Source organism: Dendronephthya gigantea, unplaced genomic scaffold (genome assembly GCF_004324835.1).
Source record: "Dendronephthya gigantea isolate DGI-Jeju-01 unplaced genomic scaffold, DenGig_1.0 000002F, whole genome shotgun sequence".
NCBI lineage: Eukaryota > Metazoa > Cnidaria > Anthozoa > Malacalcyonacea > Nephtheidae > Dendronephthya > Dendronephthya gigantea.
Window position 1 is genome coordinate 2,396,060 of NW_021163012.1, and position 25,743 is coordinate 2,421,802.

Consider the following 25,743-nt stretch of genomic DNA (forward strand, 5'->3'; position numbering starts at 1 on the left):
CACTGAACTGCTCAGGCATAGTCCTGGAACACGGCCTAATAAGCACCGGATAGTTCACCTGGCGACGCGCCCGCTCACACTAGACATAGTCAGTGAGACTGCATGTATCCTCAAAAGTCAATTTTGTTCTGCCAATTAGGATTTTTCAATAAGTACAAACTCCCACCACACGCGGTCTTATTACAATGTGCAATGCTACCCAGGCACGGTTCTTGTGTGAGATAAGAGCACCGTATCGTCCATGCGCAATCAATTGAAACAAAAAATGAACTTAAAATGTATCTACATTATAGAAGAAAGTGGTATAGCCGGCTAGCCGCAACCACAATCATAAACCAATGATAACCTGAAAGGTATTATTCATGATTTGAACAAACACTGTCTGAACAAATTGATCGTCAGAAAAACGTTTCACAAAGCTTAAAACAAACGCATTTCGCTACAAATATCGGCCGTAATTTGCATTTAAAGAAGAGAAAGCTGATTTTGTGTATTTTCAGTATTTTGCGAGAGATCTCAAACGTTATGTTTACCTTTATCTTTCAAAGTATCGATGAAAATGTTTTATTATTTAGTGGTTCCGTATCTATCAACCGTTGCGATCTATTTAAAACGCGTTAAACGTTCTTGGTGTTTGTCTTTTAATTTGAGAAACAGAGGTGATTTCAAGACGAACTGCACCGCGCTTCGTTTACCGAGATTCCAAAATGAAGAAGGCTGAGATTTCGCAACGGTTTCATGTGTATGAAATACTATTGATTTTATGTGCAATTCAAACAACCTATGCAACTGACGGTAAGTATTTCAGTAAAATTAGGTGATTAATAATTTGCAAATAAATGAAAGTTTATAATATTCTGGTATAGGTTTGTTTTGAAAAATCCACGGTTGCATACACAGACTAAATTGAATCAGAGATGCATCTTAATATCCTGTCTTTCAACTGATTGATACGTTATTTTTCGCGAAGAAAATGCATGCGATTCTCTGCTAAAAATCTTACAAAAAAAAACAAATCAGAAAGTTTGTCTACTTGAACTACTAACCACATTATGATGGATGTTTTTGCTTGCTGACATTATTAACGTTTTATATGATATTCAGGCAATTGCGTACGAAAAACAATAATATCTAAACTGCTGATAAGATACTTTTAAAACAACTTGCTTCCACAATGAGTATTTTGCAGTACATTCTGCAGAGCTTGTATCTTCGGCACCAAGACCTCTGCATGCAGTAATAGGAAAAGGATTTTACTAACTTTTTTCCGATTGTCACAATAAAGTTGGTGAGGTGCTTAAAAGAATAATTTTACACATATAGGATCGGTAGAATAGCCATTTAAGTGAAATTCCGTAGCCACTAAATTTTCTAAGCATGAACGAATTCCACAACACAGCTAGAAAGAGAATCTTATATTTGGTCGAGAAATATTGTGAAGTGAGGAATGTATAGCTGTGCAAAGTTCCTATAGCTAAATTTTGTAAAACTAGCTACCCATGGTAAAGAACTATATATCCATAAGCAAAAATATAAACATCTAGGTACATATTGTTAGATTAGAGCTTTTTCGAGTCAATTTAGGATGGTCTTTACTCTCCAGCTGTGGTGTTTGATTTTGCTCTATAGTTTGGCCTATATTAAAATGTAATCTACGAACAAAATTTTCTATTGATTCTGTCTAATATTTATTGCAGGCCAAACAAATATGTTCATGGCTTGCGCCGACTTTGCGAGAAATACGTTAAGCTGTAACAACAGGAGCATAATTTGCATCGAGTCCATAAAGATAGGCCAGGAACCTAAATTCAAATGCCCCCGAGTAGAAAATGCCAAGGAGAACGAAAATTGTACTAAAGAAGTTGTGGAAGACTTTGTAAAGAACAAATGCAATGGAGCGAACGACAGTTGCAATGTGTTTTACAGAGACACAGAGATATCCTCGTATTGTAAGAGGGCATTTAAGTATGTCGAGATTTTCTTCGCCTGTGGTATGTATATCATCTGTATAAATCTACTTAGTGGTAAAACTGTACTGAATAATCTATAAAACACAATTAGTAGTTTGTAGGTACATGACGTATATCTTTAATGCAAAGTTTTCAGTCCTTAACGGGGCGTGATCATAATGGCATCATGGCAATATTGATTAAACTCATGAAGACAAAAGCTTCGAGTATGAAACAACTCTTCGTGTTCTGATTTGTAGTTTCTTCCCCCTCAAAGTGCTCCACGATTCCTCCCACTTCACCGACGACCACAAAAGCCTCAACTAGCAAGCGATTTCCGTCTGTCCAACATGTTATGGCCCAGAGAATAGTTTCATCCACGAAAATTCCCCCAACCACCTCGCCAAGAACTTCGCCAAAAAACGTAGAAGATCAAACATCAAATTCTATTTCCCTCACTGACTCTCCCATCACAATCGCGCAGAAGCCTGAGCCCAACACTTCCAGGACAAGGTCAGGTCTTCCAAGTCCCGTGCAAGGCATCAAAATGTGCACGCGAAAATCAAGCACAAATGTGGCCACAATTTCCTCCACGAAGCCGGGAAGTAACGTCGACACTACGAAACCTCCCGATGTCAAGCGAAGTAATGGACACTGCTTTTTACCTTGGAGATTTCATTTGATGGTTATTCTAGTGGGTTTAATCGCAATTCGGGTGTAACTATGCTCTATAGCCCCGTTGATATAAACCAACATTTATCAGGAGGGAAAAATTATATTGATTCTATCTTTAATCGAATAGACCTGTTTATGTGTAAAATGGCGGGGAATCCTATTAATATCTATATATACAATTAGTGCACACCCGACTATTGTCTATTACAAATCCTACATTCTGATTGGCTACTCAACCATTGTCTATTCGTGATGGTGCACGGTTGGGAAAATTTCGCTAGCGCGACCGTATAAAATTGAATTACTTTTCGGTGTAATTGCGGTGTATTGATTATTTTCTCGAAATTAATATTTCTAAGTACAGGGTGTATACTAAAACAATTAGACAACTCGCCTTCGTTGTCTATGAGCGAATAGTCAACTCAACTCAATTTAATTAGTATAAATTTCAACGTGACTGTTGATTTTCCTGCATTCTGATTGGTCAAGATTCACTGTCTCTGAAGCATAGTCACAAGTCGGTCAGGTGACTATAGCTTTCTGTCGCCGTTTTTCAAATAAGAATTTTCAAATAAGAATTACATTTTTTTATGAAATTGTGCTGATTATTATATGTAAACACCTAAAAATTTATACTAACGCCTTCGGCGCTGTGAATATAGCCTTGTAATCACCTGGCCTTCGACGACTAATTGTTAACTAGGTATGAAGTGCTGAATGACCTGACCTGCTCAGCCATAGTTCTGGAACCCGGCCTAATAAGCTCTGTTATTTTACCTCGCGGTCTGGTACCGAGACGGTCTGGTATCGAGACGCACGCAACGAGCCCGCGCACATATTGTACAGTAATCATAGACATAGTCAGTGAGACTGTATACTCAATTGAAACAAAAAAGAACTTAATTAAAATGTATCTACCTATAGGAGAAAGAGGTAGCCGCAACCACAAATAAACTAATGATAATTAACCTGAAAGGTATTTTTCATGATTTGAATGAATGTCTGAACAAATTGATCGACAGAAAAACGTTTCATAAAGCTTAAAGCTGAAACGCATGTCGCTACAAATAACATAGACATAGTCAATTCATTGGTCAGTGAGACTATAATTATTTAATATTGGATTCAAATAAGAGAAAGTTGATTTTGTGTATTTTCAGTATTTTGCGAGAGATCTTAAACTGGTTATGTTTACCTTTATATAGTTTTAAAGTATCGTTTTATTATTTAGTGGTTCTGTTTCTATCAACCGTTCAGATTATTTAATAGTGTGATTTAAAACAGGTTAATTATTCTGGCTGTTTAATCAATAGACCCTCAGCTTGTATGCAAATTAACCAATTTCAAATCACATGGTCTGAAATGGTTAAGTTTTATTGGCTATTCCATGGTCACAACATCTGAAATGGGTTAATTTGCATGCAAGCTGACATGGTCTACTGTATTCTAATATTGCTTCATTTCCCGAGAGTTCAAAATGAAGAAGGCTGAGATTTTTCCCCGGTTTCATGTCTATAAAATACTGTTGATTTTATGTGCAATTCAAACGACTTATGCAACCTATGGTAAGTATATAAATATAGGTGATTAATAATTTGCAAAATAAATGAAAATTTGGTTAAAAAATCCACGGTTGCATACACAGACTAATTGAATCAGAGCATGCAGGCATCTTAATATCTTGTCGACTTGTGTGTTTCAACTGATTGATTGATTTGGTAAAATTAACTATGGCAAAATAACCATCTTTGAGGAAAAATATAGTAACATGTACATATGGTTAAGTGAAGAGCTATATTTCTTCTTGGAACTCTTACAGCATTTTGCGACCGGACTTCGCATTTTAAAAATGGTCATGCTCAGATGGTCTTTACTCTTTATAGCTGTGGTGCTTGAGCTGTGGTGTTTGATTTTGCTCTATAGTTTGGCCTATATTAAAATGTAATCTACGAACGAAATTGTCTTTTGATTTTGTCTAATATTTATTGCAGACCAAACAAATGTGTTCATAGCCTGCGCCGACTTTGCGGGGAATACGTTAAGCTGTAACAACAGGAGCATAATTTGCATCGATTCCATAAAGATAGGCCAGAAAAGTAAATTCATATGCCCCCGAATACAAAATACCAAGGAGAACGAAAATTGTACTAAAGAAGTTGTGGAAGACTTTGTAAAGAACAAATGCGATGGAGCGAGCGACAGTTGCAATGTGTTTTACAGAGACACAGAGATATCCTCGTATTGTAAGAGGGCATTTAAGTATGTCCAGATTTTCTACACCTGTGGTATGTATCATCTGTATAAAATCTACTTCGTATACTTTTCAATGCAAAGTTTTGTATCCTTTTTTTATCCTTGATCAGTGCACAGGTTATTGAACTCGTGTGAAGACATAAGCTTGATGATTGTTAAACTTTTAAACCTGAAACAACTCTTCGTGTTCTTTTTTGTAGTTTCTTCCCCCTCAAAGTGCTCCACGATTCCTCCCACTTCACCGACGACCACAACAGCCTTAACAAGCAAGCGATTTCCGTCTGTCCAACAAGTTTCATCCACGAAAATTCCCTCAACCAACATGCCAAGAACTTCGCCCAAAAACGTAGAACGTAAAACATCATATTCCACCTTCCTCACTGACTCTCCTATCACAACCGCGCAGAAGCCTGAGCACAACACTTCCAGGACAAGGTCAGGCCTTCCAAGTAACGTGAAAGGCATCAAGATGGGCACGCGAAAAACAAGCACCACTGCACTGTTATTTTGAGGGAGTTATTTTAACTCCTAAAATAGGAGTTACGGAAAAAGGTACAGAACAACTCACTTTTTGGAGTTAAAAGTAACTCCAGATTTGGAGTAAAATATTAACTCCGTTTTTGCAGTCAGAATAACTATCATTTAGGGGTTAAAATGTAACTCTTAAAAAGGAGTTAAGCAGTGGTAACTCCACTATCGGAGTTATATTATTTCTACTTTCAGAGTTCTGATGCAAATTGTGTTTGTGTATTGGATTATTAAACTAAAAACATTAAAGCCAAAGGTTCTCGTAGTGTCATATTGGTAAATTTATCTCACAAAATTTCTTATTATCAATTCACATGCATTTGTGTAATATTGTGAGTTGTATATTTGAAAAGACAGATCAATACAAAAGCTCTGAATTGCTATATTAATTGTCTGAAAGGATCACCTTTTCATAGCCCACTTTTAAATAATTCTAACATCAGTTGTTGCTTTTAACCTCAATAATACTCTTCCTATACCCTAAATTATGAATTACTTCTGAAAGACTTTGATTACTGTAAATTTTAAAGTGATAAAATGACCTATTTATAATTAATATTGATTTTTGCATCCGGCCCGCTTGAAATGCATCCGGCCCGGTGTGAAATGTGAATAAAACGGCCAAACCAAAGCAACGTAAGACTAAAATGTGTAAAAACCTTTCCGGAAAAGGCTAAAAGTATGTTAGAAATAAAAAACATACCCGAAAAACGTCTTAGTTTGGATTTTTTACTCCTTTTTTCGCTGCATTTTACGTTGTTTTTCTAGTCGATTAACTCGATTTGCCCGAATTTGCCGTGATTTAGTTGCTATGGTAACAATATCTGTCATTTCATTGGCTGTTTCCCGACTAGGATATCCTTTCAAGGAGTTGTTGACGTATTAAAATTCTGAAATGGCTTGTAGCCTTGTAGATTGCAGAAATTATAGTTTTTATATAGTTATTTTATTATTTTCTATTTTTTTGCTTTTTTTGTGTTTCATGAAGTCAATAATGTACAGGTAAAAAAATAAACACGTTATATACCGCAGCTTCAGCCCGGAGGCAAAAATCTGTGCTCTCGGTCTCGAAAACTTCCCTCGGCCTACGGCAAAGGTTAAAAAATAAACACATTATATTTTACCGGCAGCTTCGGCCCGGATACAAAAAAACTGTGCCGACGGTTTCGAAAACGGAAATAACGACCTCACAGCCAGAAATAACATATATAATCAATAGATCATCGTCAGCCCTGCCATTTTTCCCTATTTTATGGGGGGAATGGCTTTGATATACAGATGAACAGAACAGCCTTATAAACTTGAACTTAAAAGTTAAATGCCGTAGGAAGAAACTTTATACATCGGGATGAAGAAAGCGATATAAGTTAAAATATAGGGTTTAGAAGTCAAATTATATTAGTGGCACAAACATTCGTAATTTTTGAAGCCTTTTCCGCCTTTTTCACTCCAGAGTTAAATCAATTCACGTTTATAAGACTAAAATTTATAATAAACTATTAACCCGCTCCTCTTGTGCACGCCATTTTGAATTTTATTTAACTCCAAAAAGAGAGTTGAATTTTTATCACCCCCAAAAAAGGGTAATAGGTGAGTCAAAATAACACATAAAAGAGGGTTAGATTGCTTAACTCCCCCAAAAGGAGTTAATTCTGCATAGTTAATAAGGTCTAAAAATTATTAACCCCTCAAAGAGAGTTATTTTTACTCCAAAACTATAGTTAAATTTTTAACTCAACTAAAAAAGGATAATGGGAGAGTTAAAATAACTCCCTGAAAATAACAGTGTGTGGTCACAGTTTCCTCCACGAAGCCGGGAAGTAACGACGACACGACGAAACCTCCCGAAGTCAAGCGAAATAATGGACACTGCTTTTTACCTTCGAGATTTCATTTGATGGTTATTCTAGTGGGTTTTATCGCAATTCTGGTGTAACTGTGCTCTATAGCGCCGTTGATGTAAACCAACATTTATCAGGAGGAAATATATTGATTTTATCTCTTATCGAATAGACTGCATGTTTTTTAGGTTTAAAATAGTAGGAAAGTTTAACTTTGCTTGCATCTGCCCACCTTTATTATAACAAATAAACGCATTTAAAAAAAACTTTCTTAGGAGTCTGCATATTATTATTATAACAATATTTCAGTAGGAAGCTTCACTCACAGTAAAGTGATTTTTGCCTTATCATCTTATCGCTTTGATAAGAATTTTGAGAAAGAAAATAACAAAAATAACATTGGTATAGGAGGGTAATAAGGTGTTGATTTAGTTGAAGTATGAGTATAGGTATTTGCATATATATGAAGGTGTATGTACGGGTATGTATATCAGTATATTAATGTGTATGTACAGATTTAGGACTGCAATTCCCTTTTCATTTCTTGAAACTGTTCAAATACAGTCGTCTTGCAGCAATCTTTGAGCAACAAAAACAAACAAACAAACTTCAGGCGTTTCTTTTTTGATCTAGTTTAATAAAAAGATCGTCTAACTCGAACGAGTTTTGTAAAAGGAAATTTACATTTGAAAATGATGCATGCTAGAATTATATATATAGAGATCTCTTTACAATAATATATAATACAGGCCGTGTTTATATTTCATATGACGACCTTCTTTATAATTCATGTCTTGACATTCTAATATCGTCCAAAGGACTGCATATATTTACGCGTTTTAAAAACTCTTAATTCTTATATAATGTAGAATAATTTACAGCAATTATGTTACAAATAAATATTTACGATAAATTAAATCGTTTTTTTCGTGCATATCACGTCGCGTCGCGTCGCGTCACATTGAACTCACAAGCTGGGAATAAAATCGCCCACTTTGTGAATGCATGAATAAGAGTTCTGAGGATGAAACTGTTTGAAACGAGCTCTTTTAATGAAACTTTTTCTTCAAAACAAGTAGACCACAACAGTTTAATGCAATTAAAGTGAGTATTATCGACATGCTTTTGTCTACCTTTGCTTTTTTACCATAATTCTAGTGATTTCTAGCGATTGAACTTAATAAAACCCATTCTATAAATGGTCTTAAACGTATTTCACACACAAAGTAGCGTCTGGTTGTTGAAGTTCAATGTGTCGCAACGAATGTCGGCTAGTCAATATGGCCTCCAAACCTTGGGCGAGTTACTCCGTACAGCCTCGGTTTCAAGTTTAATACGCGCATGACTGAGTTCCTCAATATGATTCATAACATCGGATACCTTGCCCAGATCCCCGTGACTATCGTCTTTTGGTGAATACGCATACCCATTTAGGCTTGCAGTCGAGTTCGTGAGGTCCGTATACGTAACCCCGTTGGTTTGCGGCAGTTTCACCCCCCCGACATCATGTAGTCCCAGGGCGGGGTTCATAATAGAGGACGTTGGTCTTAGAAGAGGGTACGTGTTACCGATATTCGAGTACACAGTAGACTGGGTCAGCGGCATTGGGTTACCGGAGGTCTGAGACTGGTTCTGGTACATGCCCTTCGGCGTGCTCGATGTCACGTGATTTAAAAGATCTTGGTCCCCCAAAGAAGTTGTCGGCGTGAACAAGCCGTTATTTACCATGGATGATGTCACTTGATTGCTTAACATGTTCATATTGTTGGTCATGTGCGTTAGTCCACCGTTCACTACATTCTGGTTCGCATCCAGACCCGTGTTGCTCGAGAACAACCCGAGGGATGGTGACGTCACATTCGCGGTACTCGCGGGAGATGACGTGGCATTCGCGCGGTATGGGTACTGCGAAGAGCTCGGGTACCGCGTGTCCGAGGTGAACATTTGTGGAAAAAGTGGAGACATATTATCGCCATTCATGGCCGAGATCAGCGGCGTTTGTTTGGGAGAAGGAATGAGGTTTTGTGGTAGATTATTGTAGACTAAGCCGTTGTCAGGAACGTTGTGATGGCTGTTCATCGATGCAGGATTCACTAGATTTTGAATGGTATGAAAACTTGGCCACGAAGGTTGCGCTCTGGGCAACTCTGAAAAACAATTGAAAAACAAGTTGAGATTAAAATTTGAAATACAAGGTAACCGTAAACAGGAGATGGTGAAGTGCAATAATTGATCATGTGAAATCCCTTTTGACAGAGTTTCGAAAAAAAAGTTACACAAGGAAGTGCGTAATTCCGAAAAGAAGATAGAAATCTCAAGCATCACAAAAATATTGTTTGCTATTTAGAAGTGCTGAATCATTGACCTATGTTTTTACGCGCTGTTGCTATCGCAAGTAAACAAGGGTGGATATTTTGGGCTGGCGGTTTAAATACGGGAAACAGAACTGGTGTGTCTAGCAGATGGTGCACGAGTACGAAGTACACAAATGACGTTTTTCCCTTTCGGTATTAATCTTGTATTTGGAGAGCGATTAATTGATTGACATGAGAAATAGCAGCTTGCTTGTTTTTTTAAAGCAAATCCTTGCATAGGCTTGTATTTTGAGGTTGATATAGGCATGAATAATTACCTCCGGGCAGACCAAAAGACGACGAGGTATCCGTTGCCATCTTGCTCGGTAGCAATGGCTGCAAAGTGTTTGGCTGCAATTCTGTGAATGGCCCAAAGTTGTTTCTTCTCATGTCCAACTCTGTTAGTCTGTCTAATGGTGGAACATACGGCTCGTATGAGTGATGCAATTCCCTTTCTTCATTTCTTGCACGATGTCCTGGAAGAAGTATAAAGACAATAAGATCGGGGTGTTTTGAAACCTAAAGTTTTTTTACACCATGACTAATCATACAGTGTTACAAATACTTCTACACTTATGTTATTTCCCCGTGCAGGAAAGATTTTGAAGGCGAATGATTGAAATCGGCATGACTACCATTAACACAATGAAAAAAACACAATTATATTTTATCTCTCAGACAACCGCAGTTCGACCACCGTTTTGGAGCGCATGATAACGCTTTTTTAGCGTGGAACGTAACTATGAGTATGAACGTCTGAATTGAAAATGAGATGCAAGCTGAAGATAATATTGAGCATACGCTCAATCGCTCACGAGATAACAAAATTAGTCTGCATGTTCTGGAATGTGAGAATGGGAAAAAGACATCCCATATCTATTAAAGTTCTCGACGTTTGCAAAAAGTAAACTTTACGAAGGCCACCAACGCATTGTTCCGGTTCTACGCCCAAATTTCAGACGACTTTAAATGATTGATCTTGTAGTTTGAATTCTTTGCCAAGACTAAATATTTTCGACTCACAAACGTGTAAATTTTTTCATCGACTCATGCAACCAAACTGCTTTTTTTTAAACAAGAAAATATAATCATCAATATTTGTCAAGTTTGTGCCAAAATATTTTTTATAACAATATTAAAATGAAGTGTTAACATGCACTTTTGCTCACGAAGGATAATTGCAAACAAACGGAAATAAACATTGCCAAACACATTTTAGTGAAATCAACGTAATTCTTCAACATTTTTCGGCTTTGTGTTTGTGAAAGATATATTTTTCTTTATAAAAGCGGTTAAAAAGTTCATTAAATTATCTTTGAAGTAACAAGTACGGCGTGTAGACGGTTTCAACGATTAAAATCGCAGGCGCAGGTATAATATTAATTCAGGATCCGGTCTGACAAAATGTCGTCAAATTTTAGCCAAATTAAATACATTTTAAGATTAGGCAAATTCATGAAATCGGGGAATTGAACATGGGAGTTTGTCGGGGATATATTCGAGGCGAACGTTGCGAATACATCACCAACTTATATTTTGTTTAATCTTATAATATTGAAATGATTTCGTGATGAAAATAAAGAGCCACATTCAGTAATGGTCGTCTTCGAATCGATCCGGTTTGTTTAAACACAAACAAGAATATATATAGGCACTTAAATGCTAGAACGTTATAATTAAGGGCTAAAGCGTGCATCGGGATGAGTTTTCACGAGCATAAAAGGCGATCCCTTTCCGCAGCATTAAGAAGCTTCGACATGGAGTTCTTGAAACATCTTCAAATTAACCTTTCCACGCAAGAATCTTTGACGCGGTTGGATTATTCATTCAGGGCGTAAAAATTGAAACGTTTTTCCAAAGTCGTCACTTGTTTTCCGGAAGACTCTTTATTACGTAAATAAATAATGAGAAATTATCTGCTTCATCGAGTAGCATGCTTCGAGATTTCCTTTGAAAAGTAATTATTAACGTTGTCATTAAAATTCAATGTATTTGAAAAGAGTTTGTCTATAAATGGAGTATTATACGTCTCAGTTTTATATTGCCAAATATATAATATTTGATATGGGCGTAATTTTTTATATTTTGACTCGACGTGAAGTTTGTATAGGTTCTGCATAAAAAAATCTCACAATAATATATCATCATAATTATTATAAAAGTCAGGAATGGATATATCACTTTAGTTTCTTAAATTAACAACAGTTTCAAATTCTTCAGGCCATTCTGCATGCATTCCTCATTCATTCCCATGCTTCTTAAAAACTCTGCGTTGAGATTAAGATATTTTTAGGGGGATTCAATTAGTCGAAAATCTTTTGACAGAAAAGGGATTTTCTTCCGGGATTGTGAATTCATCAGGTGAAATGTCACATTAAAATATTGAAGGATGACATTCAAACTGCTTTGACACTTTCAATAATTGCAAAAGCTGGCAGAAAATCAAGTGAGTATATATAGCTTTGATTCATGAATCATCTTTGCTTTTATTAAATATTCATACCGTTTATCACAAAGAATTCGATGGCATACGAAGCCAGCGCGATTAATAAAACATTGCAAATGCCATTCTATTCAAGTGGTATAATCGTACGGCATCTGTTTTTGCATATCGTATATGTGAACCAGATGCCATCCAATAATAATGCTGTCGTGGAGTGAACTCGATTAATTATTAAAGTATTTTTGTCCTCATTAGGTAAGGGTTTTCCTTTCGAATTCAAAACAAAAAACACAAAAGAATTTGCAAAGTCCAACACCGAAGCTATATATATTTCGAAAGGCATACATATATATACGAAATTCTAACTTGTTTTTCCTTTCAAACACAGCCCGAAGGCAAACACACGGCCGGCCGGTTCGTCTGCACGTTTGTGCGTTGAAAGAATATTACAATATACTCAATCATCAGCATTTTAAAAAAACACGCTTATTTTCAGTTCGTGCAAAGTGGAACTTATTAAGACCTCTTGAAGCAATTCTCACAAGATAAGCCGCATCTGAATATGCAGGTTGCACATGGCCTCCTGTGATGTGCAATCACAGAAAATTTCAACAATAGCGTTCGGAGATTTTGTAAAGAGCCATCGTATATTACACACTTGTTGAAAGACATCACTCCAAGTGGACGCTCTCTCCCCTGGACCCTTGAACAATCAAAACAATGCTAGCGATGTCACGAAAGAAAATATCGAAAATCTAGAACGGGTTCCGCAAATTTTTTCCTCCAATGTGAGATTTTCCTATGTTTCCACTGAGTGTAAACACTTTCGAGTGTCCTCGAATGCAGTAAATTGTAAATTTTACCGCGTGAAGATTTCTGGTCAGACAAACGCATGACTGAATTCACAAGTGTACTTTAAAGGGATATTGTCGACAATCTCATGTGACAAATAATTTCACGCATACATCTTCTGCGACATTTCGATTTTTACCCCCGATGTAAAATTAATCCCGTAAAATGCACTTTCTATAATATCCATCCGCTCAGGTTTATCCGTGAAAAGATATGCAAAAAAATTCCTGGTCCAGACTCAAAATTGCGCGTGAAATTTTGGAAAGCTACCAATAAATTTTAAGGGGAGCAAACTTTCTCCGCCGTCAGCATTTTGGAGGAATGTGACACGCATTAATTTTCGAGGCACTTCAACGAACTCGAATTTTTTCAAACATTGTTAACAGAAATTTGTAAAAAACGATGCAATTTTTTCGGCCTTATATCTGACAATAACCGGTCGGGAGTTGTGTCGAATCATCGTATGTATCAATATGTATGTCAAGTGTTTTCACCTATACAATGCACCTGCGCTGAAATATGTCATGCCAGATGGGCTGTGTATATAGAATGGAGCGCTATTGGTCACAATTAACATCACACTAATGGAAAGATGCCGGTTATTATCAGCTTGTAAATCACAAAGACGTACTCGCATCAAAAATTTATGTTCGCGTGATTATTATTTAATAGAGTGAGAAGATGAGTCGCGATTGGCCTAGTGGTATTTATCACCTGTCCTTGCACAGCGTGAGTAAATTATCAATTCAGTAAACATGGATTGTTTGCGGTCGGAATTGAAAGCATACAGTTATCGCAATGGCAATGTTTCGGGGCTTACAATTACTCCAATGTATCTCCACGAGCCCGGTGTTCGAGCGTTCGCCGGGTCTAGGCCTGTCATTGGACACGTGCTTGTCAAAATTTCACACTGAACAGGGCACAAAATGAACTCTATGCCACCGCTCCTCTCGTTTGTTTACATTATGTGGCGATCTCAACGTTTGCTATCGCAGACAATTGCTGGTATATCAAACGTCGCGAAATGCAGACGATTTTTTTCGCGTTTCTGCACGAAGACGAGAAAACGATTCGATAGAAAAATTCTGGCCAAATTTGCGCACTGTTTGCGCACACCTTGCTACCGTTTTGGATCGCCTTTTAAAATCTCGTGAATATTAAAACTCAATTAAATCAGGAAGAAACCGCATGTAAATAGTGCACGGCATTGTTTTGCCCTCGCGAAAACCACAAATTGCCTCAGAATATATAGGAAGATTTTTAATATTAAAATGCAAGATAAACAAATCCTTACTTCTAGGTTCGCGCGGTCCATCCACGGTGACTTTGATAGCTCGCACGTAAGTCGCAACTTGTGGTGGTTCGGTGTTAACAGTTATAGTCAACGTGAACGACTTTCCTGCAAGTCGAAAAAAATCCCAGTTTAGCTCCAAATAGTCGATTAGAAAATCACATTAAACGACTCAAAATTAGCTGAATACATTCCGCTGCTATACAAGCCGGCTGTGGTGGCATTGGCTAATTACTCCCAGGTCAAATGCAAGCGTACTGTGTGTACATGCATATGCCAAAGGTAGCTTTGTGTATGTTTATATAGTAATGTGTGTATAAGTAAGTATATATCCTCAGATATAAGCATATACATATACATCTCCCTACTAACCTCGTCCACTACGACCAACAAAGCGTAAATCGTTGAATCTCGCTACTTGGTTCTTCATCATCGCCGTAGCATTTCGTAGTTCTGCGGCAAAATTCTCATCGTTCCCGGCCGAAATGTGAACGGTAGTTCCATCCGGAATGTCTCCGAGCGAGACGACTTTAAAAGCGACCGGCAGAGTCTTGTTGCATCTCCAATGCGACGGTAAAACGCTGCACACGAAATTCGGTGAATCAGTCTTAACCAATTCACCTGGGTATTCAGCCAATGCCTCACACATAGACCTTTCCCCTTTTACCTTCCGTGGTAAAACCGATGTCTCAATCGCGGTCATAGTTTCGGGTTCTGTGGCAGTGAATGTGTAACCACAACAAGACGGTCAATGTACTATGATGTGTCGCCTTTAACTCCTTGCATATATATGGATTTCACATTGCTTGAGCTTCGTTAGCTAACATCACAACAACTCCCCCTAATCGTGACGTATTAAGTACGCCTATTGGCGATTAGCCAATCAGCGTGCGGGCAAGTAGAAACCGGCTGCGATCGTTCAGCGGTAATTCGAAGCGTCTAGAAGTCGAGAAGGTTCGCGAAGCGCCGGGCATCACACGCCTCAAGATCGGGACAAAGGACGTCCGTGATCGAACGGCTTACGAAACCCGACGAAGCACTTTCTCGACGCGCAGTAAAAATAGACGATGGTTCGTCTCTCCTATTTGGGTAACGTTCGTGCATTCGGGTATTCCCGAGTGCTTGTGAATTAAAAACATAAGCTTGGATTCGTCTTGTTTTTGTAGACTGTCAGTACTGTGGTTTTACTGCGGTTGTTAATAAAAATATCTAATTCAAGAGCCATTTCCGATATGGATAGCGATGAGAGTTCATTAAAGATCATAAATAGGTCAGCTATTTTGGAACTTGATATAATCATACACAAAGAGTTTACCATTGTTGCCGAGTTTGATACAAGTCTAATTAATGAACGCGTGGCACCATGTGAATTTCCTGACTTGGAAAGCCTCGCAGTGTTGTGAACGGACCATTCCACGCGCTTACTCTTAGTCTGAAATCACAGACTAGCACACATGAATATATTCTGCTATTATTCATGAGAATGGGCTAAACTTAGCCTGACATGGCATTGTTTCGCCTCGTACTGTTGTCAGTGTCATTACATGATGTTATCTCGCACCACATGTGGTATCGAGTGCATTTGTGAATGCAAATCTATGAGCTTAAAAGATCTTTCTAATCTCTCATAAACGTAACTCGGCATTAAATTCTAAGCAGGTAACTTCAGCTTGCGGGAAAAATCAGCGCCATCATATCGGATTCCGATCGCCAAATCTCTTAGAATTATTGCTACAGCATAACCAACAGTTAACATATTCGCTTAAGAGAAACGTGAGTGATCTAAAAGAGGGATTAACAAAGAAAATATTGACACAATCACAGACAGTGTCCCCAATCCGTGGATATAAGACTCCCTATCTGAAATCGTACACAGTTATACAGTACACAGTTGAAATAAAGCTTCGCGCTGTAAAATTATGTCAATGTTCAAACTTTAGCTGAATAACAAGACTTTCATATGGCATTTCAACTATGTCTGCAATTCGTTCCAAGAATACCCCGTGAAGTTAGTACAATACTAAGGCGTACCAGGGGTAGGGAGAGCATTGTAGACATCAGACTTCTCCTGCGGATATATTGCACCGACTGACTCAACAAATCCGGTACCCCCTCCCTCGCGCGCTACGGACATCTGTACATGGTAAACAGCATGCAGGTTCGTACCGGAGCCTGCATGGTTTTAGTGTCTTCCGCGGACTAGTCCGGCCATCAGGTAAAATTGCATGCGCGGCGAGGAAGGACGGGATTTATACCACACGCTTTCGTATGCTGCATGACCCTTCCAAAAATACGAACAGGAACGCAAAAATTCGAAACTTCTCTGCCACAACTCTGTATATCCATTTTGCGATTCTCAAACCTTCATTTATTTCTACACCCTAAGGATATCATGTAAAGAATGCGCTTGTCTATATATACAACATGAAGATATATTTAATGTTTCAGTGAACATTTCGACCGAATTTAGCAACAATCGAACCTTACATAACTTTGAGAAATGCCTGCGCGAAAAGAAGGCTTATTTAGAGTATTAACTATATTATTTACAATTGGGTGGCATTTTAACACCAAGCCTTTCCGTCATCCTACGGCAAGCATTCGGGGCTTCCGCAAGTACATATAACTTGGTATACGCGGAGGTGTATATGAAGGCCAAGGTTACAACTTACAAGGCTACAAAGAGTTCTTCAACCTTTCCTGGCAGTCAAAACTATACGATTTCGGGAAATTCTACGAGAAATTTCGGTCAAAACTAAGAAGTCACTTTCGTCCTTGCCAACGACAATCGCTTTCAGTAGTTTCTGTTTTGTTTTCGTGACGTCAAGTACTTCTCTAGGAAGCAATAAACTAGTTATCCTGCACGTGCAGACGTTTAAAATCGTACGTATTGTTGCATAACTTTTGCTTGTAGGCTTACGTAAGGTTAGCAGTGAACGCCAAACGAACCGTTGCTTGCGTTTTGAGAGTCGAGTGCTTGCCCTCCTATGATGTCAAATGATTAATACAATTTCGAGGGGGGAAAGTGTTGGATAAATGTGACGAAGTCAATTTTCACTAACGACGCACTTCACGTCGAGATGTAATTCCATATAGCACAGCATCAACTGTGGTATAACAACTGCCTAAAATAGACAAAACACGTCTCGACGTTTCGACCTGAGGGCCTTTGTCAGGAGAGTTACAGCACAGGCAGTTATACCACATTTGATGCTAAGTTGTTGGAAGACGCTGCCACGCTACTCCCTAGTTATATTGGGACGTATTTCCATATAGCACAGTTGGAGAAACTTCGGCGATATTTTTAAACTGTATAACTGACGTAACATGGAAGTCTGAGTTATATATCGCAACATGAAACATCCTATCAACCCAGTAAGTAAGCTTCCCATAAAAACAAGTCACATACAGAAATATTACAAAGACTCGCTAGGTCTTGAACTTCCCGAGATAGGGGATCAGTTTACAGGCTAATTTTAGTTCACAAACTACAGATGGCTTGTATGTTGCGATGTTTAGTGCAAAATCTGTGATGATTTCGAAGTAAAATAGCACGTAACGCACAAATGAACAAATTACGTTCAAATTAAAAGTGTTTTGTATAGTTAAGTTGTTTGGCATTGTTGAAGAGTTCACCGGATTTATGTATGTATTCAACGTATGTCTGAATTATTTCTTTGAAGCTAAGCTGTGATACGCGTCAAATGACGCGTTTGACGTCACACGAAACGTTCGCTCGCGTAAGGGACATGCGCAAAATCTATCGAAGACCTAAACGACTTACTTCAAAGCCGTTCTGGATGTTCTGTCCTATGTCAAGAGGCGCATTTCGATAGGTAAACACGATTTACAATGACGAAAGCTAAACAAAAGCCTAAGAAGCCCGCTATAGTGAAAGAAGAGACGTCTGTAAACAACGAAACCAAGGTACACGTGTTTCGAGATGAGTCGGCAATTTTGCCAGCGATTTTAGATTTGATTTTAATGCATGTAACCGGAACTGCTGAGCCTAATTTCCGTTCAAACTTCCTCTAAAAGGTGCAAGCTGTCGACGCCCTAGAAACGAATGCACCAACCAACCAACCAGAAGTATTCCAACCACCACAAATTTCACAGAACTCGAGAAGTACAGCAGCCAAACCATGGTTTCAGACCGAAATTCTAAGCATGATGTGAGTTCTAAGTAAAATGCTTTCAAAGTTCTCGGGTAAATTGTGTCGTATTTTACGAATCTTCACATGTGTAGAAGATAAAATCTCAAGAATGCACAGAGAGCACCTGCGAAACACAATATGGATATAAAAATGAATGAATGTTTGAATATTTATTTCCGGTTATACCTTGAGCTTCGTAATTAATCACCGGATATGGTAAACCACAAGGTTTTGCGTAATTTTCCTGTTTACAAGCGTGTTATCGTGAATTCGTTATTGGCTTTTTGTGCCATCTAATTGAGCTTCTCGTGACCTTTGTATATTTTGTGTAGGTTAGGCATGCAAATGAATTTAAGTATTTTGTTTTTGAGCAAGCTTCTGATTGTACATGTTGTTTGTACAGGAAAGGAAAATATTTTGATCATTGTTTAAGTGATATTGGCATGTGAATTTTTGCATCAAAAAAATCTAGATGATAGATGCACAAGTCCATAGGCATAGCAAGTTTTAGGAGTTTTATGTATGTTGGCCCAGGCTTGTTGATGAACCGAGTTAGGTCACAGAATATCTTACTTTAGTAGGAACAGAATGTTTTGCCTAAGTTATACCTAATGACAGTTGAACTGACCAACAGTAAATTGAGAAACAAACTACTGAATTTGGTTACCAAGGCTTATTACACAAAAACTGACATATTCTGTAGCAACACTATTATCTGTAACATATTTCTTGTGATCAATTAACATTTGACCACACAATGCCACACTATTGATAATTATGTTATTACATACAACCTACCAACTTGAATGCTTTTAGTATTACAATATCACCAAGGATAAATTTGTTTGACAGAGTAAATTTAATGTAATCTGAAATAGCCCCTTAGGGATATCTGAAATAAAATTCCCATCAAATGGGCAAATGAGAATTACTCACAGATGTTGTTAACCCATTACTTTGCTGGAGCTCCATTGATAAAAGGAAATCATGAGTATACATCTGCGGTAAAATAACATGGAATCTTATCCATCAGGTTAATTTCTCGGAATTGATGAGAGGTAATTTACAGGTGTGTGCAGATAAAAAATGCGAAATGTTTTGTTTTTTCCTGTAGTATAGCTTTCAACTGTGAAAAAGGATATCCAAGTATGCTGTTCACATCCTTTCCTAATGCATATGGTTACCATTTACATAAAAATCTATTCTAGTTTTTATAACAAAAAACATATTTGTTGAATTCTTAATATATCACAACTATAGCACAAACAATTTATCTTTAATATTGCATGTCATGTTTGAGACAGACTGGAGTCCAGCCTTCTCATTCTGTATATAACATTGTCATTCTGTCATTCAATTCAGCAAATATTTTTACCAAACAATGACTTGTTAACCTACCAAATATGTTAATAATATATGCGAACAGTTACCCTCAGTTCCGCCCTTCTCAATATAACCTTGGTGCTTTGAAATTGAGTTACCTTAAAATCTAGAATGATCAATAGCTATAAATATAAATATAAGGTCTATTTGCATTAACTAAAAATAGTTTCATATAACCAAATATAGAATGCCTGTGTCTTTATCTATATCTTCTGGATGAATGCCTGAAATTTGTTCACTTCATATGAGACATGCTGTAAAAGTTCCTAATACAAAAGCCAATATTAATATTATTGCCCTACACAAATCAACAAATAACTGATGAAAGCCACTAAAAATTTAAAACAAAATAAAGACACTTGACTTCATTTAATAGGCAAGTGGAATGTTACATTCAAAACATATAAAATGATTCAATAAATTTAATAACTAAGGTAGAAAATACATGAAGCCATTAACTGAACCACTCTAGAGGCAGACAGACTAAAATTGAGCGTCAATACAATAGCATTTGGATGCCTTGCAAGCAAAAGTTTTTACAAACAAGAAGCATTGATGAACAGTTTTTAGGCCATTATGACTGAAAGAGAAATGCTGGGTATAACCAAAAGATTAGGAGCCTGAATCGATGTTGGCAATTTACCTTGGGAATTCGATGTTTAAATTATTTTTACTTATGAGAACGTTGTATTTTCTCACGTATTTTTTGTTTACTCGAAATTAAAGACAATACACTTTTCATAATTCATACCCACAGCCAATTAAGCACTTCTTTGGAAAGCACTTTGTTAACGGGGGCCCAAATCTTCTTAGGAGAGATTAATTTAGGAAGACAAAGAATTTTTTAAGTAGTTTAATTGTGAGCGTGTTAGAAGTTAATTGCTTGAAAGACATAAAACTGACCCCGCAAATTTATGATATACAATTATACCTATACTTATACGCACATATCTATTTAGTAATACTAAAGATTGGTAAATATGGTTGGTCTTCAATGTTTTCAAACATGCAGCAAGCGATTCGGTCCTTATCTGTAAAATTGAAAGTTGAAACCTTTACTGGGCTCAACATATGTTAATTCATGATTTTACACGTGACAGGAACATGTGCGATTGTATTGCTTGAAAATGTGATAAACAACTATGGTGCTAACCAATTAAAATTATTACAGTTAAAATACAGACCACCTATTATTTTCATTGCAGACAGAATTTTTTTAGTACTTTTAATATATAGAGTTTTAATGATCGAGGTTCTAAGTGTATCTTCTATATTTGGAGCGACTGAAGGTACTTGTACGATCCTCTTATAAAAATGCTCGACTAAAATATATCAGAATGTGTTGCAAATTTTCACTTGCTTGATGGTAGGTTATAAATATCAGATTTGAGGTGGAGTTCTCCTGAAGAAGGGGAACGAATGAAAATGGGATATCTTTAGTTTCTTCACTTCTAATTTCCGTACACACATCCTAATAACATCGTACTAGGATGCGAAAAATTTCGCTCAGGTTAAGATAATACAACTGCTGCCAAATTTTCCAAAAAAACTGTCATCGCGCGTTGTGTCGATTGCGCCGTTATCAAAACGTCTTCGTGTGGGAGGAAGTTTTTTAGCGTGAATCTTTCTAAAAATCAAAAACCTTCCGTCTCAGACATTCTGGCCAGAAATCAAACTCGCCTGATTGGTGTGAATATACGAAATATATATATCGGACCACTGGCGATAAGCCATACTGTCAGAATTATTAAAGTAAATTTAGAAACACTCTAAATGCCACTTGAAGAACGTCAATTCAGCTTCGTTAAACGCGCTGTTCCTGATCATTCCAGATATTTCTTAAAGCACAGCAAGAGAAAAGACTCGTTTGTTTCGATTTTCCGTTTCTTGTGTTCAGCGTGGGCTACCCGCTCGCCAGAACTGCTGTATATTTAGCATTCAGTTCAACTTTATATTTATATTCAAGCAGCATCCGTTTGTTCAACTTTTCTCTCTATCGGGGTCGAGCGAGGTCATATCTTCAGCTTCGAGTATTTGTTGAGAAAGCAACGTTTGCATGTAATAAGAGGTCCTTCTTGTGTACATTTGTTGACAAAAAATGATAATGTAAACCAACGAGGAAACTCTAATTGCAGGGAATTGAATTTAGGGGATTTTTTCGCACAGGAATAAAAGTTGATACAGTTGCATAATTGTCTGTGGTAAAGGTCACCGAAATAACCGCGCTATGTTTAGACACATTGCTACGAACACTTGGGAAACACTTAGAGCAAATTGAAGTATTTAATTTCACTTGAACAAAGAGCATATATATTGAGCAGCAGAAATATTTCTTTTGGAAAAACCCCGCACACTGAATCATGAATTATATGCTGTTTTTTCTTTACATTCGTTCCAGGTACGCATTCGGTGACGCGAGGCGACCAAGCTCGGAGTCTGCTCGGCTTATCGAAGGAATAGTGCACCAACAGATTTCCAAACTGGTATGTAGCAATTTCCCTTGAGGCCATCCGGTTATATAACTCCCACTCACGATGGAGCAGCTCTGCACGTGTCAAATTACGAATTATAAAGACATGACATAAAAATATCATCGCTCGTAGCTCTTCCAAAACACAAGTCGTGAAAAAATGAGAGTATGCTCGCTTATGCTGTATCTATTTCAAACCGGCTGGAACTTTCCATTTTGATGTTCTAATAATATAATCAACCCAATATTACGCTTTCGTAATCGGATTCCTAAAACAGAATCAGCTACCGGAATTAAGATCATCCTACTTTCCACATTATCCTTTTTTTTGCCTCGAGTTGCCTACTTCCTCTCAACAACATTTTCCAATATATATCGATTGTTATTTCAAAAGTGGTTCATATAATGTAAACAAACGCTTTCTTTACCATTTGTTCTTCAATTTGTTAAATAATATTCACCAATATATCGATTGTTATTAGAGGCGGAGTGGAGCTCATAATGTAAACAAAGTATTTTGTCGATTTCGAATTGCTGTATTTCTCCACAAGTATGATGTATCGTCGGAATATTTAACCCCAGTTGGGTTTGTTATGAATATTTTGCAAAAAATTGGAAAGACACTGGATTTGATATTAATTTGATAATAATTCGAGTCCTTTTCATGGCTTTATACCATGCATACAACCGACGCGATAAAGGTGCTGTAATCCCTTTAATATGCTTAATCTTTGTTTATATCAGGTTGTCCAAACAGCCGAGGTCACAGCATTAAGAGGCGGCAAGTTCATGCACACAGAAGACATTAAATTTCTTATGCGAAAAGACAAGGTCAGAGATTTGGGTTTTTTTTCATGTTTACCAGAATGATGGATGTCTGTAACTCTGCTGTTCCGTTTGTAGGACAAGCTAAGAAAGCTGAACCAATACCTCAGTTTCAAAGAAAGCAAACAGAAATTGATTAAACAAGTTTCACAAGAAGATGATGAAATTCTCGGATCGTTTGGTACGGGAGTATTGTTTGATTTAAATGCTTGAAATAAATCACCACGCCACAAAATGATTATTTATGACTTCCTTGACACATTTTAAACAGCTGGAAATGACGCGAAGGCAGGAAACAAACGAAGAAGATTATCAGATCTAGGCACATCCGATTTCAAAGGTACAGTTTTGTATTGCAAGACTGAGGAGATGTGTTTTCTGCAGAAATTTGATGAAAACGTAAGCTTTCTAGATAAGCTCGTGGATATATAAGATCATAAATGAATTGCAAGGTAGCGGCACCAGTTCTTGCTGTTGGTGAGTATACTAGTCGATTCACACCATCCCGAAGGCGCACGGGAAAAATCGAGGATGCACGGGCGTCTGTTTTGCTAATTTCTGGTATAATTTATTATTTTTTCGCTACAGATGACTCGGGTCTTTTGGGAGATGATAGTTACGATCATAGACGTGACAGACTAGAGGCAAGTATTTTTCATACTTCCTTCACAATAGCCAAGCAATGTGCATCATCGTAGAAGCAATTCTATATGTTGAATTGGGCTTTGAAACGTGTTTAGAGAGCCGAGCGCCTGTCCAGAACCTTAGACACACAGCAGTATTTGGAATTCGTTGAATGTCGTCAAGCTAACTTTAGTAAGTATCAGACTGACTGTAGGTATCTTCCTGAGATCAATCATCTTCATCCCGGTTAGTTCTCCAAATATTACCATCACAGAAGCTACCAGCGACCTTGAGGACTTACAAGTATTTTTTAACTTCAGATAAAAAGGCCGGAAAGTTCAAGGAATGGCTGGACTATTCAAACCTAACAGATTTAAAGCCAAATTCACCAGTCATGGAAGTGTTCAGCTACCTCGCCTACGAGACTGTCGGACAGGTTAGTCCACCTAAAGCTATTGACTTCTTAATACTTCAACATATTAAGTCAATATCGAGGAAATTCAGTCAATTCACATATTGAGGAAAGTCAGTCAATTCTTTGGTGAAACGAGAAGACTCGTTTTGGAGCTCGTGTTTGTGTTGACTGATAATTCATTTTTGGCAGTTATAATAGTAAAGATCTTTTGCATTGGTCTCCTTTGGAATAGCTCCAAATTTCCATTAAAATTTATGTTCAAATGTCTGCATGTGTCTTATATTAGAATTTCGTTGATCAATTCACTGTTATTCTTCTGAATAGATTGTAGATTTAGCTCTGCTTGTTAAGAAGGACATGGAAAGAGGCGATGAACTATCAGCAGTAATGCCTTTACTACGACAAAACAACGCTTCAAAGATCAATTTACCATTCATATCCACACCGTCCTTATCTACGAGCAGGAGTTCCACCCCTACCCCACCAGGTACACCCACAACACCGACCGGAAACGCACCTCCATCGTTCCCAAACACAGGTGGCGCAGCGGGAAGTGGGGCAACGGTAACGTCCTCGAACACAACTGGCATCAATTCTAGTTCATTAGTGACGACATCGAAATCGTCGAAAAGCAAGAAAAAGAAAGCCAAGGTACTGCGTGGTCTTATTAGTACTCCTTAGACTACCTTTCCATAGCTGCATTTAAGACACACATCCTTGCAATCTTTCTAAATTCAAATGACCTGATTGTATTCAGATTGTCCCTTTACCAGAGCTCTAATCATGGCATCAAATCTTCATGATGAACTGTGTCTGTTTTCATTCCTTAGTTGATGACACACCCTTGCAATCTTTTTAAAATTTTGTTGGCGTTCCATGGTTTCAAGTGACCTATTATATTCAAATTAATTATAATAACTTGTAGGTACACCACGTAAGTATTAAATACTGCAAAGCTTTCGGTCCGTTAACCCGGACCTTCATCAGTGCAATATGAAGGTCCGGGTTAACGGACCGAAAGCTTTGCAGTATTTAATACTTACGTGGTGTACCTACAAGTTATTATAATTACTAAAGACGCCATGCAATCATACAAGAAAATTATATTCAAATTGTTTCCATTTCTGACCGGCATTCTAAATTCGTCTTCATAAACTGTGTCTGTTTTGATTCTTCTGTAGTTGAGTTCGATGGTATCAAGCGACTTATATTCAGATTGTCTCCAGCCAGAGCATATACGTGAAGCAATGAGACGATACTGCAGCAGTGTTGGTCCAATGGCTCCATTCGCGGTAAGTGTCAGCAGCATATGATTCTGCCTTGCCATACATAAATCGGGCACTTTTAACAACCAATTCTCGTTTTCACGTCCAGTGGTCAAGAGGCTTTTGTATATATGAATTAGAATTGCTGGCTTGAGCAAGTGATAAAGCAGAAGATCGATCTCTAAATCAATTCACCAACTTCATTCTTTTTCTTTTTAGCCGTATATGAAGACTACGCCTACGTATAGGACTTTGTGCCTTTGATTTACAAGCAGAAAAGTTTTATTTACATAACAATCCACTGATGTCGTTATTATACAAAGATAGCGTTTAATAAGTCTATATATAGGCTTGTATGTGTTTAAAAAAACAAATATGTTTCGTTGACAACAATTGTGATTGTTTAGTTAGATGTAGTGTA

At 37.5% G+C, this 25,743-nt stretch overlaps 3 protein-coding genes and 1 long non-coding RNA gene across 4 annotated transcripts; 3 read left to right on the forward strand and 1 right to left on the reverse strand.

The window, feature by feature from the left end:
* The first annotated feature begins 664 nt into the window (after positions 1–664).
* On the forward strand, positions 665–2,946 carry LOC114537119. Its single transcript, XM_028558259.1, has 3 exons — positions 665–795; positions 1,698–1,991; positions 2,210–2,946. The coding sequence occupies exons 1-3, from the start codon at positions 708–710 to the stop codon at positions 2,668–2,670; spliced, it is 843 nt and encodes a 280-aa protein (XP_028414060.1). The 5' UTR covers positions 665–707; the 3' UTR covers positions 2,671–2,946.
* A 1,154-nt stretch (positions 2,947–4,100) lies between these two features.
* On the forward strand, positions 4,101–7,941 carry LOC114535090. Its single transcript, XR_003688190.1, has 3 exons — positions 4,101–4,189; positions 4,616–4,909; positions 5,078–7,941. It is a non-coding gene; the product is annotated as an uncharacterized LOC114535090 (long non-coding RNA).
* LOC114535050 (runt-related transcription factor 1-like) lies at positions 7,863–15,181 on the reverse strand. Its single transcript, XM_028556433.1, has 4 exons — positions 14,559–15,181; positions 14,190–14,294; positions 9,879–10,076; positions 7,863–9,393 (listed from the first exon to the last, which is right to left on the reverse strand). Exons 1-4 carry the CDS (start codon positions 14,887–14,889, stop codon positions 8,522–8,524), a joined length of 1,506 nt encoding a protein of 501 aa, XP_028412234.1. The 5' UTR covers positions 14,890–15,181; the 3' UTR covers positions 7,863–8,521.
* Positions 15,182–15,315: 134 nt separating this feature from the next.
* Positions 15,316–25,632, forward strand: LOC114535059 (transcription initiation protein SPT3 homolog). The gene is made up of 12 exons (XM_028556444.1): positions 15,316–18,113; positions 18,225–18,358; positions 22,122–22,206; positions 22,938–23,024; positions 23,097–23,199; positions 23,290–23,358; positions 23,607–23,662; positions 23,759–23,834; positions 23,963–24,078; positions 24,382–24,708; positions 25,239–25,349; positions 25,542–25,632. Exons 1-12 carry the CDS (start codon positions 18,039–18,041, stop codon positions 25,584–25,586), a joined length of 1,284 nt encoding a protein of 427 aa, XP_028412245.1. The 5' UTR covers positions 15,316–18,038; the 3' UTR covers positions 25,587–25,632.
* The last annotated feature ends 111 nt before the right edge of the window (positions 25,633–25,743 follow it).

Excerpts from the sequence above, each read along its gene's own strand:
- LOC114537119 (XM_028558259.1), top strand. The coding sequence starts at position 708 with ATGAAGAAGGCTGAGATTTCGCAACGGTTTCATGTGTATGAAATACTA. Across the intron at positions 796-1,697 it reads AACAACCTATGCAACTGACG|GCCAAACAAATATGTTCATG; the intron begins GTAAGTATTTCA and ends TATTTATTGCAG. Across the intron at positions 1,992-2,209 it reads CGAGATTTTCTTCGCCTGTG|TTTCTTCCCCCTCAAAGTGC; the intron begins GTATGTATATCA and ends TCTGATTTGTAG.
- LOC114535050 (XM_028556433.1), bottom strand. The coding sequence starts at position 14,889 with ATGACCGCGATTGAGACATCGGTTTTACCACGGAAGGTAAAAGGGGAA. Across the intron at positions 14,295-14,558 it reads TGTTGGTCGTAGTGGACGAG|GAAAGTCGTTCACGTTGACT; the intron begins GTTAGTAGGGAG and ends TTCGACTTGCAG. Across the intron at positions 10,077-14,189 it reads TGGACCGCGCGAACCTAGAA|GACATCGTGCAAGAAATGAA; the intron begins GTAAGGATTTGT and ends TACTTCTTCCAG.
- LOC114535059 (XM_028556444.1), top strand. The coding sequence starts at position 18,039 with ATGACGAAAGCTAAACAAAAGCCTAAGAAGCCCGCTATAGTGAAAGAA. Across the intron at positions 18,114-18,224 it reads CTGTAAACAACGAAACCAAG|GTGCAAGCTGTCGACGCCCT; the intron begins GTACACGTGTTT and ends TTCCTCTAAAAG. Across the intron at positions 23,200-23,289 it reads TGAAATTCTCGGATCGTTTG|CTGGAAATGACGCGAAGGCA; the intron begins GTACGGGAGTAT and ends CATTTTAAACAG.